The sequence below is a fragment of the Chenopodium quinoa genome, unplaced genomic scaffold (assembly GCF_001683475.1).
Source record: "Chenopodium quinoa cultivar QQ74 unplaced genomic scaffold, ASM168347v1, whole genome shotgun sequence".
NCBI lineage: Eukaryota > Viridiplantae > Streptophyta > Magnoliopsida > Caryophyllales > Amaranthaceae > Chenopodium > Chenopodium quinoa.
In genome coordinates this window covers 1,183,962-1,199,213 of record NW_018742966.1, presented here as the reverse complement: position 1 = coordinate 1,199,213, position 15,252 = coordinate 1,183,962, and the positions used below count along the sequence as shown (strand labels likewise).

The window sequence follows — 15,252 nt, the reverse complement described above, 5'->3', positions numbered from 1 at the left end:
CAAAGGTAATGACTTGAAAAAATCTTGTTAGTCAATCACAAACTGCAATGTTATGTAGGAATATAGAACATTCAGTTATCAAAAACTACTCCAAAGTTCCATTATTTATAGTATCGTTCTTTATCTTGTGGAGTTATTGTAGTTAGATTATTCCAAAGTGCCCATTATTTATAGTATCGTTCTTTATCTTGTTGTAGTTTCTTATGAACTTGGAATAGAGTGGTGGTTTTCTTCAAAGTGTCCATAATTTACAAGTGAAACTGTTTTCAAGATTTCCATCTAATATGCAGCATAGATATATATTGAAAGCATAGACAAGGCCCATATTGTGTATTGGGTCTGACTTATTATATTCTCATTGAATACTAGGGCTCCGTAGTTGTGTAGTCTATATAAGGCATGTAATAAATTTAAGTGTAACATAGAGAAATACAGACAGTCAGATATTTTCCTTTTATTTTAACATGGTATCACAGCCAAGGGTTTAAGATCCTTTTTTTTTTTCTTTCTTTCGCAAGATCAATTATATAATTTTTTTTCCACAATAGCCGTCATCATCGAATCAATTTTATTTTATTTTTGGGTTTGCTTGGTTGCTGAAGTACATCCACCAATACAGGTGTAATCGGACACAATACATATTCAAGGGTTTCAGGAAATTGCAGCGTCAGCTGCTTCGAACATAAATGTTGTTAAAAAATCCCTCCAACTCAACCAAATGCTATGCCCTCGGCTTTCATCAAATAAAAACTCAATAATGTGCTTGATTTCAGATATTATCTATACTCTATAGCTTGACCAAGAGACAGCAGAGAATAAATTGGTTCTCCTACTTTACACCTATGTCTTTTACCTGTTTTTAATCTATAATCTACATGCTAATTGACCTTTCTACCTTAATAGAGGGTAAGCGGCATCTGGTGAGAATGTGACTCGCTATAGGTTAACTCAACATGAATGTCACGCATTGTCATCAAGAACGATGCATTGGACTCCCAACAGAAATCAGGATAACTGCTCAAAAGAGTAACAAAATAACAACTGTAATTCATACTCAGTATGCTTGAAATCTTTCCCAGTCCAGTGACTAATCAAGCCATCTAACTTGATTTTATGTTCAGAATCCATAACAATAAAAAGTAATATTCAAACCATGAACTTGAAGTAACACTATTTTGGTGGCAGGAATTAACATTTTCAGCCCAAATAAACACAGCCTGAGAGTGCAATAATCTTTGATCCTGAGTCCTGACCAATATTAGTGAATAAGCCCAATATATATGAATCATAAGTCCTACCAATGTCAAAATTTTGACAATTCCATTGCCAATTAGTTCAGCATATGGCCTACATTAGCCATTACCCTTTCAATGAATGCAAAATCCACCCCATCAACAAAGAACGATAAAATGAAATTCGCTAAGGATTGATTGAAGAACCAGTTCCCCTTTACTTGACAGCTACAAGCCTACAACCAAACTACACAACTACACTCATTGAAGTACACATCCCCCTAGTTAGGCTAAGCAACTTCTGATAACCCATCAAAAAAAATTAAAAATCTGATCAGGCAATATCAAGCCTCCGCAATTAATCTAAATAGATCATCTAAGCCCACTTACTAGTCACTATACAATAATAAACAATCATGAAATTGGGTGGCATTCGCACACATATACTACCTCCGTTTTATATTATATGCAACATTACTAAAAAACGGTTGCTACACGTGCAACAAATATATTACTTCCCTTTTGAGTTGTCTTCTCTCTGTCTTCTCATCACATGCATTTTTTATCTTTCTTTCGCCACTTAACACTCTCAAACAAATTTTGAGTGTCAAGACTTTTGTTGCGGAGGTAATATATATTTTGATACACTTGAAAAACATCAAAAGTGTTTCTTTGCCATTATATTATACAGATAATCAGTATTCCCTTCAAATTATACACTTGATCCATCATAATATGTAATTTGAGTGCTATTTCCAACAATTTTGCTAAAAAAAAACAATCATTATCAACAATCAAAAACACCAATTTGAATTATAATACAGTACAAGTAGTAATCACTATCAGAGCGAAAAATAATAATAAAAGTTGAAATTAAAAGTCCAAAATATACGGAGTAGTTGAAAAATATAAAAAGAGGGAGTAGAAAAGAGAAATAGTAATAGTGGTACCTTAAGAATTAGTGGTTGCCGCTTTATTTCGCTGACTGATGTTGTTGGCGGGTTGGGAGGATTGAGAAAGAGGGACGGTGGTTCTGCTAGTAGATTTGTCTCGGACTCAGGGTAAGGGTAAATTGTTAATGTTGTGGGATGAGAATTTACTGTGTACGGTAAATTGGCAAATACTTGTACGTTGTAGCTAACACGGCAATTTTGTAAAAGTACTAGTACTACTACCTCCGTTGGCCCGTTGCATATTATTGCAACAATAGGATAAGTTGCAAATAATATGTAACTAAGAAAATAATGTAATTGGGTTATACCATAAGAGATTATAGTTGTATGTGTTTTTAGTGGTATCAAAAACACTTCTAGAGTTCTAGTAGTGGTACTCACATTTAGGGCCGTACACCGGTCTAAAACTGGACTAGACATGACTTGACCTGAATAGATCGAGACTAGAGTCATTGATTTTTAAGGATTGGAAACTAGACTCAATCACCAGGTTCGGATCCGGTCCAATCCTGAAAAATCAGGCCCGGTCCAAGTTTGGACTCGTAAATACCTTATTATTGTTTTATTTCGTTTTTTTTTAATGAAAAACATGTTGGATCTGTTTACCACCTGTTAAATAATAATGATAATAACAATAGCTTTACCGATTTTAAATTCAAACCTGAGCATTTCCGATTTTACCCGAACCGAGCCTAAAACCCGAAATCATGGATTTTTAAGGATTGAGACCAGACATGAATTTATCGGTTAGGTTCCGAGCTGATCCAAACAGGTCCAGTTCAGGTCGGTTTCAGGTTTGATCTAATTTGTGTACACCCCTACCCACATCAAGTACATTATAGTGATACGAAACATAATTTGGCCTAGTGGTAAAAGTTTCTATATATGGTTGTGAGATCAAACATCAATAAAAACATTTTGGGGTAGGGATTCCCTTACCAGGCCTCCCCCGCTCCACTCCCTACGTGCTTAGCCTGCTAACTCGGATCGGGAGAACCTATGAAATGTTCTGGCCCCAATTAACAAACATATTGTTAAGATATATATTAATGAATTACTTCGTACATTTTACTTTGGAAGAAAACAATAAAGGTTTTCTTAAAGTTTGAAATATTCCTCACTTAGTCACTTCTTTTAAACATTGTGACTTTGCATATATAGTTACATAATCATGATTGTGTACCTAGTAATTAATGTATCATTTACTTTTTGTGACTTTGTACCTAAAGCATGAATCTATAAGGAAAAGCTGAACGTATTGCCATATAAATACAGTACTTCTTAAAATATATCCTCAATATGTCAAGCTTCTTCTTTTACGCTTAATTGGATAAGGAAGAATATATTCACTAAGAATCAAAGAAGACTTTTTAAAAAAGAGTTTAGGTTCCATTCCTAACGAGAGAAAGCTTTAGGAGCTGACACTAAACCTGTGAACTTTATTATGTAGGTTTTCGTTATGTAGAAGTACTATCTACGGTATATAATTTTGAAGAAATTATAAATTATCAACTAGACATCTCAATGACATAATCCGTGATAATCTACTACATATTTGGACAAGCATTTGTATGTTACTTAATGGTTCATAATAGATTGTGAAAGCATTTTAGCATGTTTCCACCAATTAACATAGACAATTAAGAACGACAATAGTTGAAATGTCTTTATCTAGTCACAATCAGTAGATTAATTAATATATTCTATGTACATTGCTACAAAATTTAATTTGTATTCCATCTAATTATTATAATTCTAAATTCCTTATTTTTCAATAATAATTTATGCAAGTCATCAAGTCAAGTGGGTGTGTACTCGGCTATAAGAAAGTAAGGTGATACATCGTACTATGACAAGGGTCTAAGGGTTTTACCTGATTTAGCATCTTAACACTAATAAGATCTTATATTCAAATCCTACTAAAAATCCTTGTATTGCCTTATTCAGCTACCGAGCCAACCGATATAGAGTTGATTTATCGTTTTACTTAAAAAAAGTTTGATCTATAAGTTGAATGGAATTGCCTTGCGAGAAATAAGAAGTTCAAGGTTATAAATATATAAGACTATACAAATACTAGGTTAATTGGTACAGTATTAAGGACATTAATCAATACAAAGGACATCTTCATATTTACTGAACTGAATTGATGAACTGAACTGAACTGATTGGAGCTGAAGTAAAAGAGCTAAAATGAATATTTTATAAGAAAGGGAAATTAGGAGATGAAATGAAATGAAATTAAGTTCAATTGAAGAGGCCCAAATTTATAAATAACAACTTCAAGTGGATGTAGTCACATTCCATTCCCTTTTTAAAAATAATTCTTCATACAAATAAAACAAAATATATCCCTTATAAAACTAATAAAATATAATATATTTGACCAATTAGATCCACCAACTTGCCAAATAAATATGTTTTTGTATTTTTGTGGAAAAAAAGATTTCTAAAATCTAACCATTACACCTTCTATGGCCAAAGTCTCCACTAGTTAGGTGAAACCATCATTTTCAACTTTACAATAATGAAAATAAATACCAATAACAAATTAACAATAATAGCAAGGTAATAATAATATCTCGCTTATTTAATGAATAAAAATTGAAGTAATATCTTGTCAATATTTATGAATAAAATTAAAAGTAATATCTTAGCTAAGTGACAATGGAGTCAAGCATGCTCAATATGAAAACCACACGTGTAAAAAGAAAAAGCCACCGACAGTTAAACCTGTTGTTTAATTTCCCAGACTAAAAATTGACCACGTGGTCGTATTTTACTGGATTTGCCAACTTTTTAAATTTAATATTTTTTGTTTTTTTATGAATATGTGGGTTTATAAAGCATACGTACCATACATTTATCTTTTTCCTAACTTTATGATTTTGGAAGGAGCCTTCTTCTTCCCGTTTCCAGAAACAAAAATAAATAAAAAGACTTTTTCTTCGTAAAGAAGGGATTATTCTTATTATTATTCAAGAAGATATATTAGAATTTCCGAATTTTTAGGGGATTGGTTTATCATAATTCGTAACGAATTATATTATTTTCATCGTTGGATAAATTAAATACCGAAAGAAAAAAGGGTGAAATATCGATATTACTCAAAGTACTGTACTATGGAGTGTTATTGGTTGGAGAAAAGAATCATCTATCCTGTTAAACGACTTTGCCGTGGTCTAGCTGCTCGTCTTGGTTTTCGCAAGCGTGGTAAGTAATACTCCCTCCGTTTTTAAAAGTTTTTAATTTTTGTTTAGACGATAATTGTGTCATAAAAATGTAAAAAAAGTCGAAATTAGTTGATGGTAATTACTCAATTAGAAACTGTTTTGAATTTTTGATAGTAGATTAAGTACAACAAATTGCAGTTGTTTTGAGGAAATCATTGTTAAAACATTATAATTATATGCATGAGTTGATGGAAATTTGTTTATTATTGCGTTATTTGGTTTGTATTAGATTGATTTTAGATTTGAGTTTAAGAGGTATTACAAAACTGACTACCCTTAATTACTTTTGTTTTTATTGATTACATGGGCCGGTTTTACTTTTCTGGTTGTCCAACCGTTGGTAGTTAGTTGGTATTAACTACTACGAGTACTATTAAGAGATTATTAAGGAATAGTCATTTACATAAATAACATAATAGTATTAATTGATGATGATGATTTATGTAGTATGCAAATTTAATCGAGGGATAATGAACAAATTCATGTATTCCTGTATGAGATTGTCTCATAAATAATCTTATAGAGGACGGTATAGTCTTTAATTTGAAACTATATGACGAAATAATTTGTAAATAGTTAGAAATTTCAACTATTATTGTTGTTATTACTCCATAATGGAAATTTTTGAGGTCTAATCTAACCCTTTTTCACGTTATAATAAATAATTCATCCATACTCCGTATTACATATGGATTAATTTTTGTGGTTGTTCAACAGTTAGTTGGTACTAATTTAACTACTAGCACACGGGATATTTAGGACCGGTCACTATTATAATATAGATGAGTTGATTTATCGATCATGCTTTAAGCAGTTGGGTAGCCTAGAGCATGAAGCACGAGGAATTGAGGACGATATTTCATGACATAGTGTTAATTTGTTAAATTGTTATGTTACGTGAAGACCTGTAACTAACGAACATACAGTTAGGGATGAGAGGTCGAGGAGGATAGTGTATAAGTCAAAAATAATTGTCGGACAAGTCAATAATATTGTCTATTAGATGATATGATAATGACGATTACAAGCATATAACTATAAACTAGTGTTTGATTTGCTGGCTTACGAGTTATGATGACTTAGATTCCTGTAAGCTGAAAGTTACATAATTAAGATCATGTAAGCATGTTGTTTTTCTTATTAGTCTGATGCGTTTAAGCTTTCAAGTTGATAGTACTTAATTGATGTTAAAGCAGCTAGGATATTATAAAGATGAAAACGACCCTTAACAACTTTGGTTGACTGTTAGTAATTCTATTTCTTTAATTGGGATGTTTAATTTGAGAAAGTTGAACAATAGCTTATGAATTTGGCTGCTATGACTTGAAAAAACAGGAATATTGATACTAAGTCAAGAAGTACAAGCTTGTGAATACGAAGATGTTCGAATCATGTGGGAGATGTTGAAGAAATCGGAGACTTCTCATGAAGTATCTCGCTCTCCTTCCCCTAAATGGCTCAAGAAAAAATCTATGAAAAACGCCTTAGCCTGGGCTAGATCAAACACTACATGCCTTAGCAACAAGTTTTGGTAGACGGCGATGTATTTATATATGCTGCAGCAGCTCTGAACTTGTTAGAGATATGAGATATCAGAAAATATATGTATGATATATTTTCCGTAAATATCATTAAGGGAATAATATATTTAGGTTTATGATATGTTAAGATATTATTTAGTGAATATATCATTAGGATAAATGGTATATCTTTTGGGAAGATTATTTCCTATCTCATGAGCATAGGTTTTGTATAAATACTCAACTTACTAATAGAATAATGATCAAGCAATACAAAAGCTATTCATTCTCTCTTCTCTCTAATTTGTCAGAACTCTTCAGGACACAGTGTAGCTATTTCGGTACAAGTATACTGCTTGGCCATCAGCATTCAACATTTCCATGTAAATGAAAAATTGTCTGGACATGTTGATATAATTTGGCACCTAGAGACATTATACGTCGAGGATTGATGGATTTGATCTCTCAGAGAGCGGATAAAATGATCCTTTCTTCGGGGTACTCTAGTGAAATCAGTGGTATAAACTTGAATAAAAACTTGTGTTTAACCCGAATATTGACATATTTTCCAAGACGCCCTTAAGCTAGAACAGATCATTTGTCCGACCCTTGAGAGATCTTCAAGAGTTTATCGCGATCCATCTAGTAATAATAATGTGTGCCACAAACAATTTGCATCGTGGATGCTTTGGAAAATCATAAGGGAGACTGATCATGTACTTTCATGGTGATGTTTATTTGCTATTATATATGCTGTTATTTTGGGTTTATCCTAGTATTTTCTTGCGCTTGTTGTTTCACTTTCATCATAGCCCTGCTTGAGAAAATGAGAGGTATTGAAAACAGAGCGGTTTGATGTTGCGAAATGAGTCTTCATACACGACCTTACTTGAGCAGGATCTGTTCTATAGGATCGTACCTCGTATCCTTGAGTTCTAAGGAGACAGAAATGAGTCTTCAGACACTTCAGTCTTGTTTTCGCCTTGGTGGTGGTTATATTGCCCATCATAATGCAAACTAGTTAGGAGTTTTGCACTCAGATTTAATAGGATGAAGGGTGAATTCTTCTCGAAAATTGAGTGGTTAATTTGTCAATTCCAATCTTGTGAATAGATATACAAATTGATGAAATACACAAACATAATCCGACTCTTGAATTCCACATAAATGCTTAAGAAGTTCAACATTATTTGCATTTATAAGTGTATGTTAACTAACTTTGTTGGTTAAAGTATTAAAGGGTGATACTAAGATCAAATTATGTATACACCATTGTCCTTGTGACCCTATCCACGCCGAGAGATAATCTTAAGAATTGAGATGTAGCCAAATATGTGCGAAATTCATCATGCACTCTTGTATAACTAAGTTTATTTGTGTGACTCATTTGTTATTTTAGAGGGCAGTAGATGAGCAAATAAGCTCTCAAAATGGTTGATAAAACAAAAAATTATATAGCAAATAACATTTCATTTGAAATGTAAGATATACTTCTATAAGCAATAAGCTAATCTATACCGTTTTACTAGCTCTTAAGCAATTTAAATGAATGTGAATACAATTTTAAATTTATCGGCGTGAATAAAAATATAAACACTAATCGTAAATAGAAATGTCAAAATCTGGCCCAAATTAAAAGAAAAAAAAATAAATAAATTATATTTCGACTCGCTTTAACATGACTTAAGTTTAATGTAAAGCTGGCCCGACTTCACCAAATTCAACCCAAACACCCGAATTGACACTTGTACTCGTAATTAATTATTTATCCCTACACTCTAAAGCAAGCATTACTCCCTACACCCCCACTTAAACGGCACCGTTTAACTCCACCATTCCCAGTTTCCCATTACCCATTTATCCACTACCATTTCACTTTCTTTATTCAAAAATTCAACGTTGCCGCCATCTCAATCGTCAGGGCCCATGTCCTATTTTTCTTCTTCTTTTTAGATAATTTTTTTTTAATTGTTATTTTCGATTTGTGGCTGCCACTGTATCAATTAGTTGGTGATGATAGTTCAATTGTTCATATGTTTCTGTAAAATTATTATTATTATTATTATTATTATTATTATTGTTGTTGTTGTTAAACTATGTTTTTTCATATCTGAGTTGACGTTTAATTGTAGTTCGTTCCTTATTTCAGCATGATCTAGTTGATCTAGCATGAACTAGTTTATCTAGCTTAGAGCATATTATTGATAATTTAATAAAAAAAAATTCGACTCAGTGAACTTCATTGCTCAAAAAGACCGCGGGATGCTAAGCCTTCGATAATAGCATTGTTTGATGTTCATTCTCACTTAGAAAAATGTTCATTCTCATTTACAAAAATGTTCATTTAAAAAATGTTATATGTTCAGGTCGTTCATTCACTAATAGGTAAGGGGTAATAGATATACATTTGATTGTTGTTATTTCTTCATTTTTGTGTCGTAAAGTGCTTGCTGAATTTTCTACATGTTCATATGGGAATCTCATTTCGAGCCAGTTAAACTTCAATTACAAATTTCAATACATGTGTCTTCTTATAAGTTACAACTTACAAGGATACATGGTGAATATCATATTAATAGATGTGAAAGAAAAGTCCTCGATCAAGTATAGTAACTATTGAATATAAAAAAGGATTAATTAAAGAGATAATTGATTTTATAAAAAAAAATATCAATGTTCAGTCTTTTTGATAATTATTTAGAGTGAAAATTTATTTTAATGAATGTTCATTGTTATTTGGTATATGCTCAATTACATAAAAGTATATGCTCATTCACATATTGATGGTTTCAAAAAAAAAAAAAAAAAAAAAATTATATATATCATATTCATTGATCATTATCTTTCAAGGTCATACCAATCAACCTTACAACTTGAAGTAATGATTTAGCATTGCTTATTTTATACTAAGTATTTTTTCTTTGAACAATTGTCGATTCTCAATATGTACGTTTTAAATATGCAAGGATGTTCATTTTAAAAGACATAAATGTACATTTTTAAAGCTAAATTTATGCTTATTTCTAATTTAAAATTTCATTTTCATCATATTAATAGGTGATTAGGTTTGCCTGTATGATATTTATAATATTGACTGACCTCTATTTGGCTCTTTTACAAAAATTAGTCATCATTATTGATCAATATTACAAAATTAAATCATGCATGTTCTACAGTTGTAACACAAAATGTACTCCCAACTTCTACATATCAACATTTATACTTATATTCTGAAATTTTAGGGCTAATTAAATACATACAACCTTTCCCCACAAAAAATGTAAAATATTATTAGTTACTAAAGTACATAGTTTACTACAGATCTTTACCCATTGAATATATAAGATGATCATTTACAAATATTAGATACTTACTAACTTTCAAAATATAAATTAATTTTATCATATAAAATGTTCTTTTTCATATTGGTATATGCCCATTTTTATTATGATTCATGATAATTTCATTTAGAACAAGTAAATGAATTTATTTTAAATAAACATATACACATACATCAAGGTTCATATTGATACTCCAATAGTAGAATTTGTTATATACATTCGGGTGCGTACAACTCATCCAAGGTTTTTGCTATTCATTTGGCTATTAAATGAAAAACAATCATCAAAATGAGAATAATCATGGGTGTACAGTGCACCCGGGTGTATATAACAATCTTTCCTAATTACCTATTATTATATTTTGTATTGTTTTTAATAAAATTTATTCTATTATGTAATAATGAACATTTACACATATTAAAAAAGACATTAAAATGATAAATATTCATACTTTTTTTTTTGTGTTTTGAAACATAAATATTCATACTTATATACTATTTTTTTTTTGAAAGAATACTTATATACTATTATTGAATATTCTATAACACATTTTATTATTTTTTTTAACTTTTAGGTATAGAGTATTTTTTTTTTACAATAATACCTCCTGTTGAAGGCTGTTTATTTTATTAACTAATTAATTAATTTGCAAAGTGAAATTTTTTCTGTGGAGGCGGATGCATCATGCTTGGTGCATCCGGTTTTCTTAAAAAAAGGCGGAATGAACATTTAGTTGTTCAATAAAGAACATTTAGTTGTTTTATAAAGAACATATAGCTATTTTATAAAGAACATCTTGTTTTATATGTTTTTTTAGTAAATCTAAAGAACATTTGTAATATTAGTAAAGAACATGATAATATTAAAGAACATTATTCATATAGTAAATGTACATTTAGTATAAATGACCATGTATGTATATAAAAAAAAGTATATTTTATTGTATTATAATGTACATTGTATTATATTCTAATGAACATATATGTTATAATGTTGGTTACATGTTTAATATACATTGTATTATTTGAATCATGTAAGTATATGAAAAAGAACATTTTACTGTATTTTAATGTACATTGTATTATTTGAATCTACAACTTTTTCTAAAATTGTCTATTTGCTTGCTTTCTTCTTCAAAAATGGATTAATCGGGCGATTTCTTCAAGAACTTCATTTTATTTCTCATTGCAACAACATAACCACACATAGGTGAATTTTAATGCTATATAAATAAATGTTCAGTTGTAAAATAATAAATGTTCATTTACAATTATTTTTTAACAAAATGTTCATTTATAAGATAGTATATGTTTATATATGGAGTATAAAAGTTTGCCAATAATTTGGCCAGTTTGATTTTCGAGCCTGACCAAGATCACAAATCAGCATAAGCCGATGTGCTTCCTTCAAACAATCCATGGTAATGAACTAATGATATGACATAATATCATCTTCTATATCTCCCGCTACAGCTAATATGTCGTCCACAACCATAACCACGAGGTCCACGACTACCGCAATAATCACGACTGCTACTGCAAATCAATTTAATTGCAAAGATCCCAGATTCTGATCAATCTATCGAAATTGGGTGTTTTCAGGTGATCAATCTTGGAATTTTGCCGGAGTTGACAAAAATAGTGGTCTAGAGAACACGGGACATGTTTTAGAATGTTATCGAAGAAGAAGATTATGTCGATGAGATCGCCGAATATGGATTTTTCTTTAGTTCATAAAGATGGATATAAGCTGCTATATTTTTTCGGTGAAATACAATAATTTAAGGGGGAAGAGGTGGGGAGATGGAGGACTGGAGGAGATGCAATGAGGAGAGGTGCAGGGGGATGTAGTGGGGTGGGGGTGTAGGGATTTTTGCCAACAACAGATTGTAGGTAAAAATTTGTATACTCGTAATAGTTAATCTTATATTAATCTTGAACATAATCAAAACCCAAAAATACGAAGTTTACAATTATACAAGTATCATTGGCTAATACGATTATACGAGTGGGCAACAAATTAATTAGATATTGATTTACTCTACTAGTCTTATCTTACAAATGACCTAGTAGAAGAAAAAGACCAAAACGACGCGTTGGAGGGGTTAAGTTTGTTGGGTGTTGGGTCCAAAATCCAGCAAATAAAAACCCCCTTCTCATCTCCCTAAATTAATTAGATATTGATTTACTCTACTAGTCTTATCTTACAAATGCCCTAGTAGAAGAAAAAGACCAAAACGGCGCGTTGGAGGGGTTAAGTTTGTTGGGTGTTGGGTCCAAAATCCAGCAAATAAAAACCCCCTTCTCATCTCCCTAAATTAACGGCATAATTTCTAGGGTTTATAGAGAGCTTTTGAAAGCGCCGGAAAAGTAACGAAAATGGGGCACTCTAACATTTGGAACGCTCACCCTAAGAACTACGGTCCTGGATCTCGCGCTTGGTATTCCATCTTTTTAACTCAGAATTTCAGATTAATCTGTTTTAATTTTTCTGGGTTTAATTTGTTTGTTTATTTTCATTCAAATTTTGGCAGCCGAGTTTGCGGGAATCCTCACGCAATCATTCGCAAGTATGGTTTGATGTGCTGCAGACAATGCTTCCGTAGCAATGCCAAGGAAATTGGTTTCATCAAGGTTATTTCTTTATTTGATTTATAAATTTGAATTAGTTTTTTATGCTATACACTTTTTTGCTAATTTTGCGGATTATTTGAGAGGGTTTCGTGGGTTTTATTATATGTATATGTGTTATTGTTTAATCTCCATTAATTTGTAGACCTTAATGTGAATTAACTTGTCAATTCTCTCTGTTTTCATATATCCATTATGCATAAACTGTGCTAATTTCAAGTAATTTTGAGGTTAAAAATTTTACTTTAATTTTTGGGGGCTTAACTTTTATCTCGATTTTGTTACAAGTGAAGTGTTTAGATGTTGTAACATTGTAGACATATGGATGTCCAGTATTTGACATGGGTTGTTGAGGTGAAGTGAAGAGTTCGGAGAATATAGTTTGAAATGAGCTTTTTAATGATGATATTGCACTTGGAGATATTGCAATGTCTTTTTAGGGGTTGGGAATTGGGAGTGTTATGTGACATCAATTTATAGCTGGTGCTCATTGACTGATTTTTAGGCTTTAGGATTAGGAAACTTAGTACGGAGTATGTTATATTGAAGTTTTTTGGCTTAACAGCACGGATTTCTGAACTGTTTTATCAGTATATTGGTTCTTGTTTGGGATGGTGAACTTGTCTTTGCAGCGGTTAGTTTGGAGTTTCTAATCAATGTATGGCTTTATTGTTGGGGAAAATATGTTATTTGGATGAAGTTCATTGCTTTTGGAGAAAGATGTATGAGTGACAAACATATGGTTTTCCAACATTATACCTAAATAAATTGGAAGATGAAACAGGAATGCAATTACAATGTTGCTTCAATGCTTACTTTGTTTAGAGGAGGATATAGGAGTGTAGCTTTCTTTGTTTGGAATAAATATGAAGTGTGCGGTAGGCTAGAAAGACCTTGAGTTATTGTAATGAATCCCTTGAATCATGTATCAGCCTATGCAATTTGCCGTTATTGAGGATATGTCTTATACTTATCTTTAATGTCCTGGTCAACTTGTATAGTTGTATTCCATCCATTAGCTTTTAAGGGGAAAATTGCATGTTAACAGGACACTTTTCATCACCTATCTGATATCTTTCGAACTGAAAGGTTGCTATGAAGTTCAGGGGCTTTAAAGACTACTATTAGTCCATTACCAACTTTTATTCAAGGAAGTTAGACATACTTTGTTAATTTGGCGGATTTTTTCTTGTAACTTGAGTTGTATGTTTGAATTACCTAGGAAATGTTTTGATTCATAAAGTGTTAACTTCTATTTTTCCTCTTTCAGTACCGCTGAAGTGCAATTTGGCAGCAATGCAGAAGCAGCTCTGAAGTTTTTGTAGATTGAGTTATGGAACACCTTTTTTTTTTTTTGCTTAAATTTTAGATTTTGGAGTATGTAAAACAACTGGACCTGTGTGCCATTGGAATTTTAAACTGCTATGATTCTATGAATGGATTAGATTTGAATGTTTCAAATATATAGGTTATTTTCTTGCCCTGGAATGCAGTTTCCTGCTGTTTTACAAGCTATTGCCCTGGAATATATTTAGAATCAATTTACCTCCCATAAAAAGGGTTACTGTATTCTGTGATTTCTTCAAGATTGGGTTCCTATTTATTCGATATGTGTTGTAGATGTGTTGTTCGCCTGAGCAAATAATGCTGTAGTCTTTGGTCATTTATCGTTTCTGTTCATTTGATAATAACACTTGTTTTTGGCACTTGCACTAGGGACTGCTGCAAACCTGCGGTTAGCATAGTTGAACAGTGTACTCTTCTCTTTCTAGTGTGCATAACCATAACTTGGAAGAATCAATTAAAGCAGTCTGCAAACTAAATCGATTTTGAAAGAGTAGAGCTGTAGAGGGAAAGAGATTCTTTTATGCTAACCTTAATTTTGGAGTACCTGTGTATTGGGAATAAGTACGTATTCTTGGGCCGGGCTACCTCACAATTTTAAGTCAAATCCACAAGGTGGTTGTAAAATTAATGGATTGATTGAATTCATTCACATAATAATTTTTCAACATACTACCTCTGTAACGGGTTATGTGCAACGATTTGAGATAAAGTAAAGAGGGAAAATGTCTAATCGTTGCACATAACTTAATGTTATACAGAGTAGTATTTTAATTTTTTTTTTTTTGAAAGAAGAGTAGTATTTTAAAGAGTTTTAAGAATTTACACTCAAAAAATCATAAAAATTTACACTGATTTATGCATGTGTTTTGTCATGAATTTCTAATTTTATACAATTTTTAAAAGTGTAATTTATGTTTATATATAGCCCTTAGGGCTACATATAGCATTAGGGCTATAGCATTACCTTTTATTTAATAATGATTAAATTGTAATATT

At 31.5% G+C, this 15,252-nt stretch overlaps 2 protein-coding genes across 2 annotated transcripts; both read left to right on the top strand.

Annotated features, from left to right (window-relative positions):
- The first annotated feature begins 5,050 nt into the window (after positions 1-5,050).
- Positions 5,051-7,231, top strand: LOC110729004. Its single transcript, XM_021908701.1, has 2 exons — positions 5,051-5,398; positions 6,754-7,231. Exons 1-2 carry the CDS (start codon positions 5,308-5,310, stop codon positions 6,951-6,953), a joined length of 291 nt encoding a protein of 96 aa, XP_021764393.1. The 5' UTR covers positions 5,051-5,307; the 3' UTR covers positions 6,954-7,231.
- A 5,296-nt stretch (positions 7,232-12,527) lies between these two features.
- Positions 12,528-14,376, top strand: LOC110729003 (40S ribosomal protein S29). Its single transcript, XM_021908699.1, has 3 exons — positions 12,528-12,719; positions 12,813-12,912; positions 14,180-14,376. Exons 1-3 carry the CDS (start codon positions 12,658-12,660, stop codon positions 14,186-14,188), a joined length of 171 nt encoding a protein of 56 aa, XP_021764391.1. The 5' UTR covers positions 12,528-12,657; the 3' UTR covers positions 14,189-14,376.
- Positions 14,377-15,252: the final 876 nt, after the last annotated feature.

Coding starts and splice junctions, on each gene's coding strand:
- LOC110729003 (XM_021908699.1), top strand. CDS start 12,658: ATGGGGCACTCTAACATTTGGAACGCTCACCCTAAGAACTACGGTCCT. Junction 12,720..12,812: donor GGTCCTGGATCTCGCGCTTG/GTATTCCATCTT, acceptor AAATTTTGGCAG/CCGAGTTTGCGGGAATCCTC.
- LOC110729004 (XM_021908701.1), top strand. CDS start 5,308: ATGGAGTGTTATTGGTTGGAGAAAAGAATCATCTATCCTGTTAAACGA. Junction 5,399..6,753: donor TCTTGGTTTTCGCAAGCGTG/GTAAGTAATACT, acceptor TTGAAAAAACAG/GAATATTGATACTAAGTCAA.